This window comes from Erythrolamprus reginae, chromosome 8 (genome assembly GCF_031021105.1).
Source record: "Erythrolamprus reginae isolate rEryReg1 chromosome 8, rEryReg1.hap1, whole genome shotgun sequence".
NCBI lineage: Eukaryota > Metazoa > Chordata > Lepidosauria > Squamata > Dipsadidae > Erythrolamprus > Erythrolamprus reginae.
In genome coordinates this window covers 7,032,866-7,051,308 of record NC_091957.1, presented here as the reverse complement: position 1 = coordinate 7,051,308, position 18,443 = coordinate 7,032,866, and the positions used below count along the sequence as shown (strand labels likewise).

Genomic DNA, 18,443 nt, shown 5'->3' with positions numbered 1-18,443 from the left:
GGGGAATGGCAGGAAACGTTTTAATCTATAGTCATGTACGATCCAATAGAAATATTGCTTACAGTACATATTCTTCTACCTATTATTCTACAATGATAGAGATAGATCCATCCATCTATATATCCATCCTGTCTGTCTGTCCGTCTATCCATTCATCCATCATAACTATATATCCATTATATCTATATATAAATCATATCTATCTATCTATCCATCCATCTGTCCATCCATATCTATATATTTATTTATTTTATTTATTTATTTATTGGATTTGTATGCTGCCCCTCTCCATGGACTCGGGGCGGCTAACAACAGTGATAAAAAACAGCATGTAACAATCCAATACTAAAACAACTAAAAACCCTTATTATGAAACCAAACATGCACACAAACAGACCATGCATAAATTGTAGAAGCCTTGGGGGAAAGAATAGCCATTCTGTCTGTCTGTCTGTCTATCCATCCATCCATATCTATATATCCATCCTATATGTCTGTCTGTCCGTCCGTCCGTCCATCCATGCATGCATCCATCCATCCATCCATCCATCCGGAACATTTTCTTGCCATTCTTGCTGGTGGCAAATGACGTCAAATCCATCCTAACTAGGATTCTGCAACATGTCATCCAGTATGGCCTAGAGGATCATAGGTGCTCTAACTTCGCAGGTTGATTTCTTAAACTTAAGCCAGTAGAAAAGGGACATACCTTGCTGAGTTCTTTCTGATATTGGGGCATCTTTTTCAGCATCTGAGAAAGGTCCCTCAGGGTGGTCTGAAATGTAGAAAGGTTAATCCTCAGCAAATCTCTTGAATTCTAAATTCACTGGGATCAAATGCTTAACAGATTAACACAGCTGGAAGGGACCTTGTAGGTCATCTAGTCCAAGCAGGAGATTCTACACCCTTACTGACAAACGGCATTCTAATATCTTCTTAGAAGCCTCCAATGATGAAGTTCCTACAACTTCTGAAGGCAACTTCTGTTACATGGGTTGATTGATCTCACTGTCCGAAAAATTCCTCATTTCTTGGTTGAAACTCTCCTTGTTCAGCTTCCATCCATTTTTCCTTTGGGCACTTTGGAAAACAGTCTGACCACTTCCCTCTCTGTGGTGGGCCTTCAAATATTGAAACACTGCTATCCTCTCTCCCCTGGTCCTTCTCTTCATTAGACTGGCTGTGCCCAGTTCCTTCAACCTTATTGAGTTGTCAGAACTCAGGAGAGGGAACTTAGATATAATCCCAGGTACTTGTTTAATTTGCTCCAGCTCCATCTGCAAACTTTCATAATTCCTTTATTCGCACTTAACAAACAGGTTAGTAAATTTTGAGCTCAATTGCAGTCATAATACCAATAGCATCTAGACTTATATATCACTTCATAGTGCTTTTATAGCCCTCTCTAAGCGGTTTACAGACCTCCCAAACAATCTGGGTCCTCATTTGACCCACCTCGGAAGGACGGAAGGCTGAGTCAACCTTGAGCCGGTGGTGAGATTTGAACTGCTGAACTACAGCTAGCAGTTAGCTGAAATAGCCTGCAATGCTACACTCTAACCACTGCACCACCCCGGCTCTAAGAGGAAGGTTACCTATGTAGTACAATGCTCTTTCAAAAAATAATGACAGCCAATAAGGCTCAGTTCCAGGATATGCCATTCCCTTCTCTTTTCACTCTTCCCTTCAAAGGTCTACTCCAAAGAATATATATTTTTAAGCATTGCTTTGACTTAAAAAAAAATTAAATGTTTATTGATTAAAATCTAACATAAACATTGTATTTACAAATGTGAGTATACATTCAAAACGAACAGCATAACAAAAGAAAAGAAAAGAAATATACAAAACAAAAAATATAATTAAAAACAAGAGAACTTCCCATTCTCTCTTAGCTATCTTGATCTTACTTATATTTTTCTATATTTTGTGCAGTTTTTCATATCATTTAGCATAATTACATTCTTATTTTGGTGTATTATGGTTCTTAATAATAAGTTATTGCTATTAAATCATATATACTATAATTAGTTAATACATTAATACCTTCCACCTTTATATACTAATTTTTATTTATACCAATTTTTCTATCTCTATATATTCTCCTTAAAGTCACCTCTATTATTATTATTATTATTATTATTATTATTATTATTATTAATTATTATTATTTATTAGATTTGTATGCCGCCCCTCTCCGCAGACTCTATGCAATATAGTTGATTTTTTTTTGCTTCCAGATTTATCGTATCCAAAAACCTTCTAATTTCTGATCTTACCTTGTCACCGGTATTCATCCTTTTGCTGGAAGAAAAATCCTTTAGGGACCGGGTGACTTCTCTGAAAAAGAATGACAAATATAAGCAAAATAACATCGCATGCACGATTCCTATCAAAGCAAGCCACATCGGAGCATACACGGGTACTTCAATGAGAGAAATGGAAACATTTCTTGGATTTTGGATTGCTTGCCTTGAAGCAATGCTTGAAAGAGGGTTGCAGCTATGCTAGAGATGAGCAACTGGTCTAATGGGAATTGGTTTTCTTATGAACCAGCTGTCAAAAAAGCCAACACAGTTCTAGGCTGCATTAACAGAGGGATGGAAACAAGATCACGTGAAGTGTTAATGCCACTTCCTTAGGCCTTGGTAAGGCCACACTTGGAATACTGCATTCAGTTTTGATCGCCACGATGCCAAAAGGATGTTTGGACTCTAGAAAAAGTGCAGAGAAGAGCAACAAAGATGATTAGGGCACTGGAGGCTAAAACATATGAAGAACCACTTCCTGGCTAGTGCCAAGAAAATTGTTGTCCGTGACAACCAAGCTCAACAGTAGGTGGCAGTGCAAGCTTAAGCTTAGAATAGAAGGAAAGAGAAGAGAATGGAGCTGCAAGGGATCTTGGAGGCTGTCTAGTCCAACCCCCTGCTCAGGCAGGAGAACCTATACCATCTCTGATAAGTGAATGTCTGGTCTCTTCCTAAAAACCTCCAGTGATGGAGTGCCAACGGTTTCTGGAGACAAGCTGATTTAACAGTTGTTCATAAAATCACACATCACAATGTACTCCCTGTTAGCGACTACTTCACCTTTAGCAACAACAACACAAGAGCACACAATGGATACAAACGAAATGTAAACCGCTCCAAACTAGACTGCAGAAAATACGATTTCAGCAATAGAGTGATCAACGCCTGGAGTTCCCTACCAGACTCTGTTGTTTCTTCCCCCAATCCCAAATCTTCCAACTCCCAGCTCCCAAAATAATAATAGTAATAATAGTAATAATAGTAATAATAGTAATAATAGTAATAATAGTAATAATAGTAATAATAGTAATAATAGTAATAATAGTAATAATAGTAATAATAGTAATAATAGTAATAATAGTAATAATAGTAATAATAGTAATAATAGTAATAATAGTAATAATAGTAAAAATAGTAAAAATAGTAAAAATAGTAAAATAGTACAATAGTAAAATAATAATAATAATAATAATAATAATAATAATAATAATAATAATAATAATAATAATAATAGCCCTTCATGGCATCGGACCAGAATATCTCCGAGACCGCCTTCTGCCGCACGAATCCCAGCGACCGATTAGGTCCCACAGAGTTGGTCTGCTCCGGGTCCCGTCGACTAAACAATGTCGTTTGGCGGGTCCCAGGGGAAGAGCCTTCTCTGTGGCAGCCCCGACTCTCTGGAACCAGCTCCCCCCAGAGATTAGAACTGCCCCCACCCTCCTTGCCTTTTGTAAACTCCTTAAAACCCACCTTTGCCGCCAAGCATGGGGGAATTGAGATATATCCCCCAGGCCTATACAATTTATGTATGGTACGTTTGTTTGTATGTCTGATTAATAATGGAGTTTTTAAAATGTTTTTAAATTATTAGATTTGTTATGAATTGTTCTATTGCTGTTGTGAGCCGCCCGAGTCCAAGGAGAGGGGCGGCATACAAATCTAATAAGTAAGTAAGTAAGTAAGTAAGTAAGTAAATAAATAAATAAATAAATAAATAATTTATTAGATTTGTATGCAGCCCCTCTCCACAGGCACTATCTACAATAGACCTCTCCCCTTTTCTAAGAGGTCTGTAAGGGGCGTGCATAAGTTGCACCTTTGTGCCTACTGTTCCTGTCCAAATGTCTTTTTTTATCTTTTCTATCTCTACTTTATACTATATTACGTTAAACATACTACAATACCTTACTATATGTGTATGACAAATAAATAAATAAAATAAAATAAATAAAGTAAACAAGCTCTTCCACTGGTTAATTGTCCTCACTGTTAGGAAGTTCCTCCTTCCAAATTGCTTCTCTCTTTGAATAATTTATTATTATCATTATTATTATTATTATTATTATTATTATTATTATTATTAATTACATTTGTATGCTGCCCCTCTCCGAAGACTCGGGACGGCTCACAACAACAAAACAGTACAAATCCAATAATTAAAACAATTAAAAACCCTTAATATAAAAAACAATCATATATCTCATACAAACCATACATAAAACGAAAACGGCCCAGGGGAATCAATTTCCCCATGCCTGTTTCTTGCCCTGCCCTATGGTGCTTTGGAGAATAATTTGACACCCCCTCTGCTTTGGGGCAGCCCTCAAATAATGGAATACTGCTATTGTGTCCACCCTAATTCTTCTTTTCTTTAGACTAGCCAGATTCAAGTCCTGCAGCTGTTCTTCACATGGTTTAGTCTCCAGGCTTACGGCGTTTAAGGGGTGACTTGATCGAAGTGTATAAAATCATGCATGTGATAGAAAAGGTGGATAGAGAAAAATTATTTTCTCTATCACACAATACTAGGACGAGGGGGCCCTCCCCAAAGCTCATAGGTAAGAAAGTGAGGACAAATCAAGGGAAATATTTCTTCACCCAGAGGGTCATTGGTTTATGGAATTCACTTCCAGAAGAGGTTGTGACAGCTGTCGGCCTTGATAGCTTCAAGGAAGGATTAGACAGATTCATGGAGGCCAAGTGTATCCATGGTGGTTATTGAAACGGATGTCCAAGTGCCGCCTCTATGTTGGTTGAGGCAGGCGGGATTCCCTTGGGTACCATTTGTTGGGGGTCGAGGGAAAGGAAGGGTCTTGCCTTCTCTTTAAAGATCCCCATGGACAATTGGTGAGCCACTGTGTGACACAGAATGCTGGACTTGATGGGCTTTGGCCTGATTCAGCATGGCTCTTATTATGTTTTTATGTTCTTATGTTCAGGCCTTTGATCATCTTAGTTGCTCTTCTCTGAACTTTTTCCAAAGTCTCAACATCTTTTTTCGTAGCATGGTGACCAAGATTTGTTGTAGTATTCCAAGTGTGGTTTTGTAAAGCGGCACTAATAAACTTAGCTATTTTTCAAAAAAACCTTAAAGATAGTCAATCCCAACTAGCAACTGAATGAGACCCTCCAAGAAATCATAGTCCTGGACGTTGACTAACAAGCCAAGATAAATCTCAAAAGAAAGCAATGGGAAAAAAACATAATCTCCACATTATGATTAAGAAAAGGGCCTTGATGTCTCCATTAAGCCCACTCAAGGAGGTCTTGAGCTGCTTCTTCACTCATCTCCAATGTTTCTGAGAAAAGCTGATTGGGAATCATGTGGCCAGCATGGAGCCTTCCATGCGTCATAGGGCAGAAGAAGAAATGCTTACTGGGACACCTCAGCAATGTGTTTGTGGCGCAAAGTAACCCAGAGGTCATCATCTTCATCCAGTAGTACTTCTTTCACCCGGGCCTCCCCGATTCCACTTGTGTCATACCTGGGAATTTCAAAAGAGAACACGAATAAACAAATTGGTGACTTCATACAATAAACACATGGCAACTCCAAATCTCAACCAGCAAATGCTCTGTTCTACACATCAGCTAAAAGAATCAGAACTTCAAATACAAACTTAATAAACAAATTATCACAGATAATCCCCACTCGGTCAAGGACCTCGGGATACTAATAACTAAAGATCTAAGTGCCAACGCCCACTGCAACATCGCTAAGAAGGCCTCAAGAGTTGTTAATCTAATCCTACGTAGCTTCTGCTCTGGCAATCTCACACTACTTACCAGAGCTTACAAAACTTTCGCCAGACCCATCCTCGAATACAGCTCATCTGTTTGGAACCCATATCGCATCTCAGATATGAACACCCTTGAAAATGTTCGAGGATACTTCACCAGAAGAGCCCTTCATTCCTCCACTTGAAACAGAATACCATTTGAAACTAGACTTACAATCCTGGGTCTTGAAAGCTTAGAACTACGATGCCTTAAACATGATCTAAGTATTGCCCACAAGATCATATGCTGCAATGTCCTGCTTGTCAAAGACTACTTCAGCTTCAACCACAACAACACAAGAGCACACAACAGATTCAAGCTTAATATTAACCGCTCCAAACTTGACTGTAAAAAATATGACTTTAGTAATTGGGTTGTCGAAGGGTGGAACTCCTTACCGGACTCTATAGTATCATTCCCTAACCCCCAACATTTTACCCTTAGACTATCCACGGTTGACCTCTCCAGATTCCTAAGACAGTGATTTTCAACCTTTTTTGAGCCGCGGCACATTTTTTACATTTACGAAACCCTGGGGCACATTGAGCGAGGGGGGGGGGGGCTAAAAAAAGTTTGGACAAAAAAATTATCTCTCTCTCTCTTCCTCCCCTTCACTCTATTTCTTTCTCCCTCCCTCTTTCTCTCCCTTCCTTCCTCTTTTTTGCTCTCTTTCTCTCTCCCTCACTACCTCCCTCTATGTCTTTCTCTCTCTCTCCTTCCCTCCCCCTCTCTCTCTTCCTTTCTTTCTCTCTCTTTCTCTCTATCTCTTTATCTCTCTATCTTTTGTTTTCTCTCTCTCTCTTTCTTCCTTTCTTTCTCTCTCTTGTTCCCTTTCTCTCTCCCTTTTTCACTCTCTTTCTTTCTTTCTCTTTCTCTCTTTCTCTCTTTCTCTCTCTCTTGCCTTCTTTCTAAGCTTCGCGGCACACCTGACCATGTCTCGCGGCACACTAGTGTGCCACGGCACACTGGTTGAAAAACACTGTCCTAAGAGGTCAGTAAGGGGCGTACATAAGCGCACTAGAGTGCCTTCCCTCCCCTGTCCTATAGTCTCTCCTATATCTCGTATTTCTTCTCCACTATATCCTCTATAACCTTCATTGTGTATTATTGTGTATTGGACAAAATAAATAAATAAATAAATAATAAAAAAAATGTTTCTGGGTTTTGGAAGGATGAAGATGGACACATAGTTTTCAATCATGGGGACCACATGGTACTGTGGCCAACCAGTGGCTAGTGGAGATGGTTGCAGAGTTGAACAGTGAGAAGGTTGGAGAGGAGCATGGGCCAGTCCTGGAGTCTGGAAAAGGCTCTGATGAGTGCTCTATGTCTGAGGCAGAGATGGGGCCAGGGCTGTCTGATAGTTATCAGATGCCTTTGGAATCAGATATCAGTGAGGCAGAGGAACACCTGGAGCCTGTTCTCAGTGTGCATATGCACAGAGCTGCCAGACGAAGGGAACAGCTGAGGAACAAGGGTCGACTTGGGAGTAAGGCCACAGGTGGATGATGAATGACCCCTTTCCATAGAGAATAAAAGAGGAGCGATTGGGGATGGGAGTTTGCAGGAGACAATTAGTTTGCTTAATTGGTTCATGTCTCTCAAGAGACACTTGCCAAGCTTTTTATAAAAAAAGTTTATTTAAGCTTTTATTATTTAAAACAAAACGTCAAATCATTGTTCTTACAGATCTAATACCGTTTCTGTTATCACATCATTGTTACAATTCCTTTTGAAGATATCGGTTTGGCAGCTCTCCAAGTCAGATAAGGTCTGTGACTGCAAATACTCTCTTAAAAGATTTTGCTGGATGTGAATGAGAAAAATTCACAGTAATTTAATAAAAAAGGGTTTTTTTTGTCAGCACAAGGAATCTGCTTCATGGTTTGGGAACACCTAGGTCAGAACACAGGGTGCATATTATATCTCTCAGATGGTACAAAAAGTAAACAAGGGAACCTTACTTGTAGACATCGTTTTCAATGGGTAGCAAGTCATAGCTCATGGCTTGGAACGTGAGCTCATGCAACACTGGCGAACTGGGGTCAAAGCCACGGTCAAGAATGATGAGTTGGGAACGAGCTTTGTCTGGTCCCTGGATTGGGAGAAACCAACCAAAAAGCCATCAGAAAATATCCAACCTGTTTTCACATCAAGTGGAAGAACATTTTCCTGGAAGCGAACACTGATAGCAATAGCATTTAGACTTATATATCGCTTCACAGTGCTTTACAGCCCTCTCTAAGCCATGTCAGCATCTTGCCCCCAACAATCTGGGTCTTCATTTTATCAACCATGGAAGGATGGAAGGTCAAGTTAACCTTGAGCCTGGTGAGATTCCATCTGCCAAATCGCTGGCAGCCAGCAGTCAGCAGAAGTAGCCTGCAGTACCGCACTTTAACCACTGCGCCACCATGGCTCACCCATGCCAAAATGTTGGTTTTGTTCTGACAGACATACTTTCGATCAGAAGAGGACCGGAAGGGACCTTGGAGGTCTTCTAGTCCAATCCTCTGCTCAGGTAGGGGACCCTTTACCATTTCATATATGTTCTGTCGGGCTCTCTGGTAGACTCCTCCCGAAAATTCACAGGTATAAATTTCAGACACACACACACGTTTGAAAATTCAAAACAATGTTCTTTATAATGAAAATTCACTTAAACCAAGCCCTCTTTTGGTATAGCAAAGAGCACTGGTCTCCAAACAAACTGGTAATTTGTACAAGTCCCTTCTCAGTTCTGTGATACTTAGCTTGCAGCTGTGAGGCAATTCACAGCAGTGCAAAAACGGGCACCGGCTGACAAAAGGGATGAATTTTGGGCTTGCACGCACACTTTTCCATTGATTCCTATGGGAAACACTGTTTCGTCTTACAAACTTTTCACCTTAAGAACCTCGTCCCGGAACCAATTAAGTTTGTAAGACAAGGTATCACTGTACTCTGTTCAGCTCACTGAGTGATTTGTGGTTCCCTTTGCTCATCAGATCCAATTGGGGGAATTGACTCATCTAATTCTGCTCAAATCCACAATCCAGATAATCCAGTCTCTGTTTAAATTATAAAGATTCACTCACCTCTCCCATGGTCGGGTCATCTGCTTTGTATGCATCCAATTTGTCCTGGATCAGCTGAGCCAGCATAGCATTGTCCTTGTAATCTCTGCCAAAAGAGGACAATTGTACTTTCAAAATCTGGGCTGGTTTCATTTTACAGACACCCTTGATGGATGTTCTGGTCACAAATTTGTCTTTCTGTTTTCATTGTCATGCAACAAACACTACCTCCCCTCCATTCTTGAGAGCTTCTTCAATCATTTTTTTTTTAGAATAGTTTTGAGGGATTTTTCCCCCCAATGACTTTGTTAAGGCTAAATTGGGAAAAGTGTTGATGCATTGTAGATGCTTTGTGATGCTTAGTCTGGTCAGCTTCAGCACATTATTTTATCCCTTGCTTAGGGCTTAAAAAAAAACCTTATTTGTTCTGCCAGTGTGGAATTACAGGGTAATTAGTCCAGGAAGACACACACCACACGATAAAAGGAAAACCTAAAAGTTTTTATAAACAGAAAAACAGAAACAGCTCCCTTTTTAAATGTCAAAGGGATATTCTGGTACACACAAGGCACAGGTGAAATGCAATCCAATTGCTCACCCAATAACTGGGAAATTGAGTCCAATTCTAAAGTCCAGAGAGTCCACACACACAATCCTGAACAGCAAAAACCCACTATCTTGACGAAACAATGAATCAGATAAACTGCCATGAGGCTAACACACCAGGCTGCACTTTTATCTGTAGCACTAATTACAGCAGCCCCACCCAACCACAGGTGGCCTCATTTTCTCTTGTAATAATCCTTCAGTTGTTGTCTCCTCTGCATCACTCTATGCATGTGTGGATGTGTCATTAATTCTTGTTCAGAATCCAGGGATGATACAGATGATTGATCTCCTCTTGGGCTGTCTGCCAAACTCCCCTCTTCCCTGTCACTCACACTTCCTTGGTCAGAGGAGACAGATTCTACTGGAAGCAAAACAGGCCTGTGGCATGTGGATGTCTCCCCCACATCAACCTCCATAGAAGCGTTTGGCCCATCCAGCTGTTGACAGATGCCTATTACCTGATGAATGGGAAATGGAAAGGAAGACAACTTCCAGATGCAGGAGGCTTCCTAAGAATGTGGCCTCAACTGCTTGGGTTTTAAAATTAAAGTCTGGAGAGGTTCAAAGTGAAGGGAGTGATCCCAAACAGCACTTTTCAACAGAGCCAGCCTATTGCCCCCACAATCTGGGTCCTCATTTTATCCACCTCGGAAGGATGGAAGGCTGAGTCAACCTTGAGCCAGTGATGAGATTTGAACCACTGACCTACAGATCTACAGTCAAGATTCAGTGGCCTGCAGTACTGCACCACCCCGGCTTTATCCCTTGGTTAGGGCTTTTAAAAAAACCCTTATTTGGAGCAGGTAACAATGAAAAAGCCTGCAAACCAGTAAGAACTGGGAAGATCATTAGCACTCCGTTAGGGTTGGGGGAAAAACTTATTTAGAGCAAGTAGCAATGAAAAAAAGCCAGCAAAGACTTAGGGCTGGAAAAATCTTCTTTGGAGAGAGTAAAAATGGAAAAGCCTTCAAGCTGGGAAGATCTTTAGAACCTTACTCACCCTCTGTATCGCACAGCTGGATATTCCTTCAGCGTGGCGCAAAGTGTGGCAATCTGTTCAGCCAAACGTTCCAGAATTGGATTCTTCATTTGAGCTTTGTGAGGGCTGTAAAAGCTCTGGAAGGAGTCCCCTGAATCCAGGGAGTAAACCTGTAGTAGGCATCACAAGGGTGGCGGGGGGGAGAAAAGGAGCTGAAATATTCAAGTGGCTCAAATTCAATACCTCCCCGTGTTTGGTTCACCCATCTAGGAAGGATGAAGGAAACCAGCTATCTAAAACGCAGGAGGAAGTCCGTCTGATGTCTACTTTCAATCGTCACCTTAAGGTGTCCCATGCATGTCGGAATACATCAATCCACACCCTTGTTTATAGCACTGAATACTTGTGCGTACACACACACATTTTATGCAAATTTTAAAAGCCCAGTAAAAATAAAAGGATAGTATAAATCACATGACGAATGATTGAGCAGCCAGGTTTATGCCATGCTCATCAAAGAGAAGCATTAAAGGGGACATGACAGCTGTCTTCCGATAGTTGAGGGTCTATCGAAAACAAGAAAGAGTGCAGAGAAGAGCAACAAAGATGATTAGGGGACTGGAGGCTAAAATATACAAAAAATGGTTGCAGGAACTGGGTAGGTCTGGTTTAATGAAAAGAAGGACCAGGGGAGACATGATAGCAGTCTTCCAATATCTCAGAGGTTGCCACAAAGGAGAGAGAGTTAAGCTATTCTCCAAAGCACCTGAGGGTAGGACAAGAAGCAATGGGTGGAAACTAATCAACTTAGAACTAAGGAGAAATTTCCTGACAGTAAGAACAATTAACCAGTGAAACAACTTGCCTCCAGAAGTTGTGAGTGCTCCAACACTGGAAGTTTTTAAGAAGATGTTGGATAACCAATTGTCTGAAGCGGGTTGGACTAGAAGACCTCCAAGGTCCCTTCCAACTCTGTTATTCTATTCTATTCTATTCTATTCTATTCTATTCTATTCTATTCTATTCTAGCCTAGCCTAGCCTAGCCTAGCCCTATCCATCCCATCCTTTCTATTATATCCCTTATTCTATTCTATTCTATTCTATTCCAGCCTAGTCTAGTCTAGCCTAGCCCTATCCATCCCATCCTTTCTATTATATCCTCTATTCTATTCTATTCTATTCTAGTGTAGACTATTCTATTCTATTCTAGTCTATTCCAGTCTAGTCTAGTCTAGTCTAGTCTAGTCTAGTCTAGTCTAGTCAGTCTAGTCTAGTCTAGTCTAGTCTAGTCAGTCTAGTCTAGTCTAGTCTAGTCTAGTCTAGTCAGTCTAGTCTAGTCTAGTCTAGTCTAGTCTAAGAAGGGACTGTCCTAGTCTCCAAAGCACCCAAAGGCAGAATAAGGACGGTGAAAGCTTGTTAAATAGAAATCCATCCAAGGACTAAGTAGCAATTTCCTGATCATTTTCTTGTGCCAAATCTGTCGTCACGTTGGCAATTCTATTTTTATCAACAGCCACATGAAAAAAAGTGCTGCCACGTTTTGTCCAAACCAGTGTATAATAAGCACTGACATTTCCACCCTCTTTTAGGGGAGGGAAAGGTGCATCTTATACTGCGAAAAATACGGTATATAGTTCCATCATTTAAGCCCCATAGCAATGTACTGTATTCCGAATGCTGTGCAGAGAGAGAGAGAGACAGAGACACACAGAGAGAGACAGAGAGACAGAGAGTGAGAAGGGGAAAAAATCAATCTGCCATTTATTTACAATATTGCTTCACCATCTGCCATCTATTTTCCCCTCTCCTGGTCTTCACTTCCCCCATTTTATTTTTGCTCTTAAAACAGAGGAGACAACAAAGGGAGGTGCACCTTGCACAACTGAACAACAGCTTGAAAAGAGATCAAGCAACAACCAACGGTCCAAGCAAAACACAAGCGTGTAGAAGCAGGTAGGGGGTGAACAGCGGGGTGTGTGTGTGCGTGTATAAAAGGACACAACGCTCATCACAAAAACTCAACAGTCAGAGCACATGAGCATCACACGGCAGCGAAGAAACAACCTTGGTGCCTTGGAGGAAACAATTGCATAAATCCTGCTCCCTCCCACCACCCCTGTTGCAAACACAAACTCCTCAGAAAAAAGCCAGCCACCAAAAGCCACTGAGTTATTTTTCCTCTCCATAAAACAATTTCAGCTCTGTTTTGCTGCATTTGTTAGATGCCTGCTGATCCTTTCCCAGTAATTACTCAGCAACCTCCAAAAGGGGAGCATGAGATGATATAACCATGACTTGGACTAAAAGCGGTGCACAAAAGCAGCATGAGTGATCCTATTGTGACCCCACTGCAAATGGATGCAAAATGTAGATGGGTAACTGGCGCAGGGAATATTTGCTGGTGCAATGGGTAGAAGGACCACTCTTTTCCCAATGTTTGGGATGATGATGATGATGATGATGATGATGATGATAATAATAATAATAATAATAATAATAATAATAATAATAATAATATATTAGATTTGTATGCCGCACCTCTCCGAAGACTCAGGGCGGCTCACAACAATGATAAAAACAATATTATAGTGGCACAAATCTAATATTAAAAGAAATAACTAAAACCCTATCATATTAAAACCAGACAACACATACATACCAAACATAAATTATAAGGAGCCTGGGGGAAAGATGTCTCAAATCCCCCGTGCCGGGTGGTATTGGTGGGTCTTCAATAGTTTACAAAAGACAAGAAGGGTGGTAGCAGTTCTAATCTCTGGGCGGAGTTGATTCCAGAGGGCCGGGGCCGCCACAGAGAAGGCTCTTCCCCTGGGGCCCGCCAGACGACATTGTTTAGTCGACGGGACCCAGAGAAGGCCAACTCTGTGGGACCTTATCGGTCGCTGGGATTCATGCGGTAGCAGGCGGTTCAGGAGGTACTCTGGTCCAATGCCACGTAGGGCTTTAAAGGTCATAACCAACACTTTGAATTGTGACCGGAAATTGATCGGCAGCCAATGCAGGCCACGGAGTGTTGCAGACACGTGGGCGAACCTTGGAAGCCCCACAATGGCTCTCGCGGCCGCATTCTGCACGATCTGAAGTTTCCGAACACTTTTCAACGGTAGCCCCATGTAGAGAGTGTTGCAGTAATCGAACCTCGAGGTGATGAGGGCATGAGTGACTGTGAGCAATGACTCCCTGTCCAAATAGGGCCGCAACTGGTGCACCAGGTGAACCTGGGCAAATGATGGCTTTGGGAATAAGAAGTGAAGCCCAAAACAGAAGCCTGGAGGCCGTGATTACTACCATCTGTCACTGCCAAATTGTGTTGAATGGTATGGGCGTGTAAATTTGATTGGTTTATTGTTTTGGGGTTTTTTAATAATTGGGGTTTTTATTGTGTTAGTAATTAATATTTGACTTCTTTTTATGGTATTGTATTTTCTATATTGTTGCAAGCTGCCCTGAGTCCCATTTGGATTGAGAGGCACAGAAGTCGGATAGATAGATAAGATAGATAGATAGATAGATAGATAGATAGATAGATAGATAGATAGATAGATAGATAGATAGATAGATAGATAGCAAAAAGCTCTCACCCCCCCCCCCCCAAGAGACTGTGGAAGCCGAAAATGCCCTCTCAGAGCCTTCGGGCCAAAAACCAGCTGGCCAATACACATTCACATTGGAGCTGAGCATGCGGCTCTTTCATCCCTCTGCTGCGATTCCCTATTGCCAGTCAACTCCACACTGGGTAGAGCTTTTGGTTAGGATAGGTAGAGGAAAAGGGATGCCGCACTAGGAGGAGACTCCATGGTGGGGGAACTAGACTTCCTGTCGGCAGAGGAAAAAGGACAACACTCTAGGAGGAGACTCTATGGTAGACAAATTGGACTTCTAGTCATCTCCAGAATTGAACAGGGGGCTTCCGATTAGGACCTCCCAGGTCCTTTGGAAGCCTAAAACAGCCCATTTCCTAACTTATGGTGGGACCGGTAGGCCCGTTTTTTGCCCTTCTCAGGTTCCAGAAGCAAAAAGTTCTCCCCCCCCCCCCCAAGAGACTGTGGAAGCCGAAAATGCCCTCTCAGAGACTCTGGGCCAGCCGAAAACCAGCTCGCCAATACACATTCACATTGGAGCTGAGCTAGGGCCAATGGCTCATGTGCCCCCATGCCATAGGTTTGCCATCACCTCCCTATACCATTCCACACAAATAGGTGTACAATCTCTTCTTTAAAAACTCAAGTGATGGAGCATCCACAACCTCTGAAGGCCTCTGAAGAACACTGGGTCATTATTATCCAAAACTTTGGAGCATCTCACAAAGAAAACTTGCACCAATTGGGACAGAGCAGTGGCAGCCCAGGGGAGAAACAGAACGAACGGATATACATGGAGTTACATCCAAATAGCCTATCTTCACTTCTAGCTCAGTCAACAGTTTACCTGGGACTCGTAGGGCAGGAAAGCAATGTTGATCTCCGTCAGGGTCTTGATGACTTTGGCTGCCCGGGATTTGACCAGTTCGTTGAATAAGGAATCTGGGCAAGCTGAGAACAGAAAGAGACAGCAACCACAAAAGCTTAGACAGCACAAATAAATCCATTAATTTGCCCTAAAGTGGATAATTGAAGATTGACAAATCTTTATTTTCTTTTATGTACACTGAGAGCATATGGACCAAGACAAATTCCTTGTGTGTCCAATCACACTTGGCCAATAAAGAATTCTCTTCTGTTCTATTCTATTCTATTATCCCATCTATTACAAGGATGGCATGAAGAATGGTTCCAGACAAGATTGGGGTCCAAGGATTTAGGGACGCTTTTGAAAGTCAAGGCAGATCCATCTACAGCTCAGTTCAGTTCAGTATCTTCCTATGCAAGACACTAGATTGCTCAACGGCTATGTTTGTTTGTTTATTTATTCATCCATTCATTCATTTATTTTATTTTATTTATTGGATTTGTATGCCGCCCCTCTCCGCAGACTCGAGGCGGCTAACAACAATAATAAAAAACAACATGTAACAATCCAATTTAATAAAACAACTAAAAACCCTTATTATAAAAACCAAACATACACACAAACATACCATGCATAACTTGTAATGGCCTAGGGGAAGGAATATCCTAACTCCCCATGCCTGGCGACAAAGGTGGGTCTTGAGTAATTTGCAAAAGACAAGGAGGGTGGGGGCCATTCTAATCTCTGGGGGGAGTTGATTCCAGAGGGCCGGGACCGCCACAGAGAAGGCTCTTCCCCAATGCCAAACGACATTGTTATATAGAAACATAGAAGATTGTTACATAGAAACATAGAAGATTGACAGCAGAAAAAGACCTCATGGTCCATCTAGTCTGCCCTTATACTATTTCCTGTATTTTATCTTAGGATGGATATATGTTAATCCCAGACATATTTAAATTCAGTTACTGTGGATTTATTAACCACATCTGCTGGAAGATTGTTACAAGCCTCTATGACTCTTTCAGTCAAATAATCTTTTCTCACATTGCTTCTGATCTTTCCCCCAACTAACCTCAGATTGTGCCCCCTTGTGTTTCTTGTGTTCACTTTCCTATTAAAAACACTTCCTTCCTGAACCTTATTTAACCCTTTAACATATTTAAATGTTTCAATCATGTCCCCCCTTTTCCCTTCTGTCCTCCAGACACTACAGATTGAGTTCATTGAGTCTTTCCTGATAGGTTTTATGCTTAAGACCTTCCACCGTTTTCATAGCCCGTCTTTGGACCCGTTCAATTTGATCAATATTTTTTTGTAGGTGAGGTCATCAGGATTGGACACAGTATTCCAAATGTGCTCTCACCAGCACTCTATACAGCGGGATCACAATCTCACACAATCTAGGATTTTACGCGAGAGGCTACCTTAGATTAGCCTTACTTTGGAGTTCATTTGTTGCCTTAACATGTTATGCAAATCTACAAGTGGCTGATGTGAGCCTATAAACAAAGCCAGTTTAAGTGAAGGTGGCCGGGGGTCTTATTAATACAGCTGCTTCTATTGCAGATGAACTAAAGTATGATGTGTACCCCAGATCGGATCCTGAAAACGGGGTGGAGCTTCCAAAAGATTACAACCCAGAGATGGAACCCCAGTTTATTCCATACTTACAGTCCGTAAAGAAGACATGTGCAGCTCGATATTTGGCATTTGGTGGTTCCTTGAAGTCAGAAATGAGAGACTCCACCGACTGAGAAAGAAGATAAAATGGATTCAGTTTACTTCTTAGCAAAAATATGTTAGAGTTGAATTGTTCAGAAGCCACTCAACCCAAACAGTCAGCCACAGCCCAGGATACCAGGAACTAAAGTCTTTGCAGATAATTGAAGACAAACACAGCAGAAAGTTCTTTAAGAAAATATTTACTTCTTCTTAGCAAAACTATTCTATGATTTACACTGTAACCATCTCACTAGACGATTCTACTATACACTATAATCACAAGCCACGCAATAACTACTTCAAGCCAAACTAAACCTTCAAACACAATATCCTCAAGCCACACAATATCTTTAAGCCACACCTATGCAAAGGTGCATCATGTTATATACATTAGTCCAGTGTTTCCCAACCTTGGCAACTTGAAGATATTTTGGACTTCAACTCCTAGAATTCCTCAGCCAGCGAATGCTGGCTGGGGAATTCTAGGAGTTGAAGTCCAGATATCTTCAAGTTGTCAAGGTTGGGAAACACTGCATTAGTCAACCAATCAGGTTATAGACTGTAGACTCACGGTGACTAAGATTGTTTCAGAGGGGGGGCAGCCTATTTTTCAGAGCACTGAAGCCAGAACAAGAGGAAAAGCATCCTAGCATTAAGGAGAAATTTCCCACCAGCAACCGCCATTAATAATAATAATAATTAATAATAGTAATTTATTAGATTTGTATGCCAACCCTCTCCAAAGACTCGGGGCAACTGACAACAACAATGAACAATGTAGTACAAGTCCAATAATTAAAAACTAAAGCCGAAAGCCAACTATCTTTAAAAATAATCAATGCTAACCAATCATACCACACATAAATCTTACTAGTCAACCAGGGAATACATCCATTACCCCATGCCTGGCGACATAGGTAGGTCTTCAGAATCTTGCAGAAGGCGAGGAGGGTGGGGGCAGTTCGAATCTCTGGAGGGAGTTGATTCCAGAGGGCCAGGGCCACCACAGAGAAGGCTCTTCCCCTGGGCCCCGCCAGACGACGTTGTTTAGTTGACTGGACCCGGAGAAGGCCAACTCTATGGGACCTAATCGGCCGCTGGGATTTATGCGGCAGACAGTGTTCCCATAGGTATTCTGGTCCGATGCCATGTAGGGCTTTCTAGATCATTACCAACACTTTGAATTGTGTCCGGAAACTAATCGGCAACCAGGTCAGGCCGCGGAGTGATGACGAGACTTGGGCGTATCTGGGAAGGCTCATGATTGCTCTCGCGGCCGCATTCTGCACGATCTGGAGTTTCCGAACACTCTTGTTTAATTAATCAGTAGAACAGCTTATCTCCAGAAGTCCTAACACTGGGGTTTTTCGAGAAGAGATTAGACAGTCATTTGTCCGGGATGGTTTAAGGCAGTGATGGCGAAACCTTTTTTGGTTCATATGCCAAAAGGGGGTATGTGCACGGACACTGCCCCGGCACACAATCCCCCCCCATCCCTGTGCATGCAAACA

The 18,443-nt window shown here is 41.6% G+C and overlaps 1 protein-coding gene across 2 annotated transcripts in view; it reads right to left on the bottom strand.

Moving 5' to 3' along the window:
- LOC139170999 (syntaxin-binding protein 1) overlaps positions 1-18,443 on the bottom strand; it is a 49,052-nt gene that overhangs the window by 16,192 nt on the left and 14,417 nt on the right. For both annotated transcript variants that reach the window (XM_070758716.1, XM_070758717.1), the window contains exons 5-12: positions 16,882-16,960; positions 15,187-15,290; positions 10,758-10,906; positions 9,170-9,254; positions 8,057-8,187; positions 5,690-5,797; positions 2,280-2,340; positions 710-775 (exon numbers count right to left, since the gene is read on the bottom strand). In XM_070758716.1, the coding sequence (XP_070614817.1) occupies positions 710-775; positions 2,280-2,340; positions 5,690-5,797; positions 8,057-8,187; positions 9,170-9,254; positions 10,758-10,906; positions 15,187-15,290; positions 16,882-16,960 (783 nt within the window). The remainder of the gene's footprint in view (positions 1-709; positions 776-2,279; positions 2,341-5,689; positions 5,798-8,056; positions 8,188-9,169; positions 9,255-10,757; positions 10,907-15,186; positions 15,291-16,881; positions 16,961-18,443) is intronic.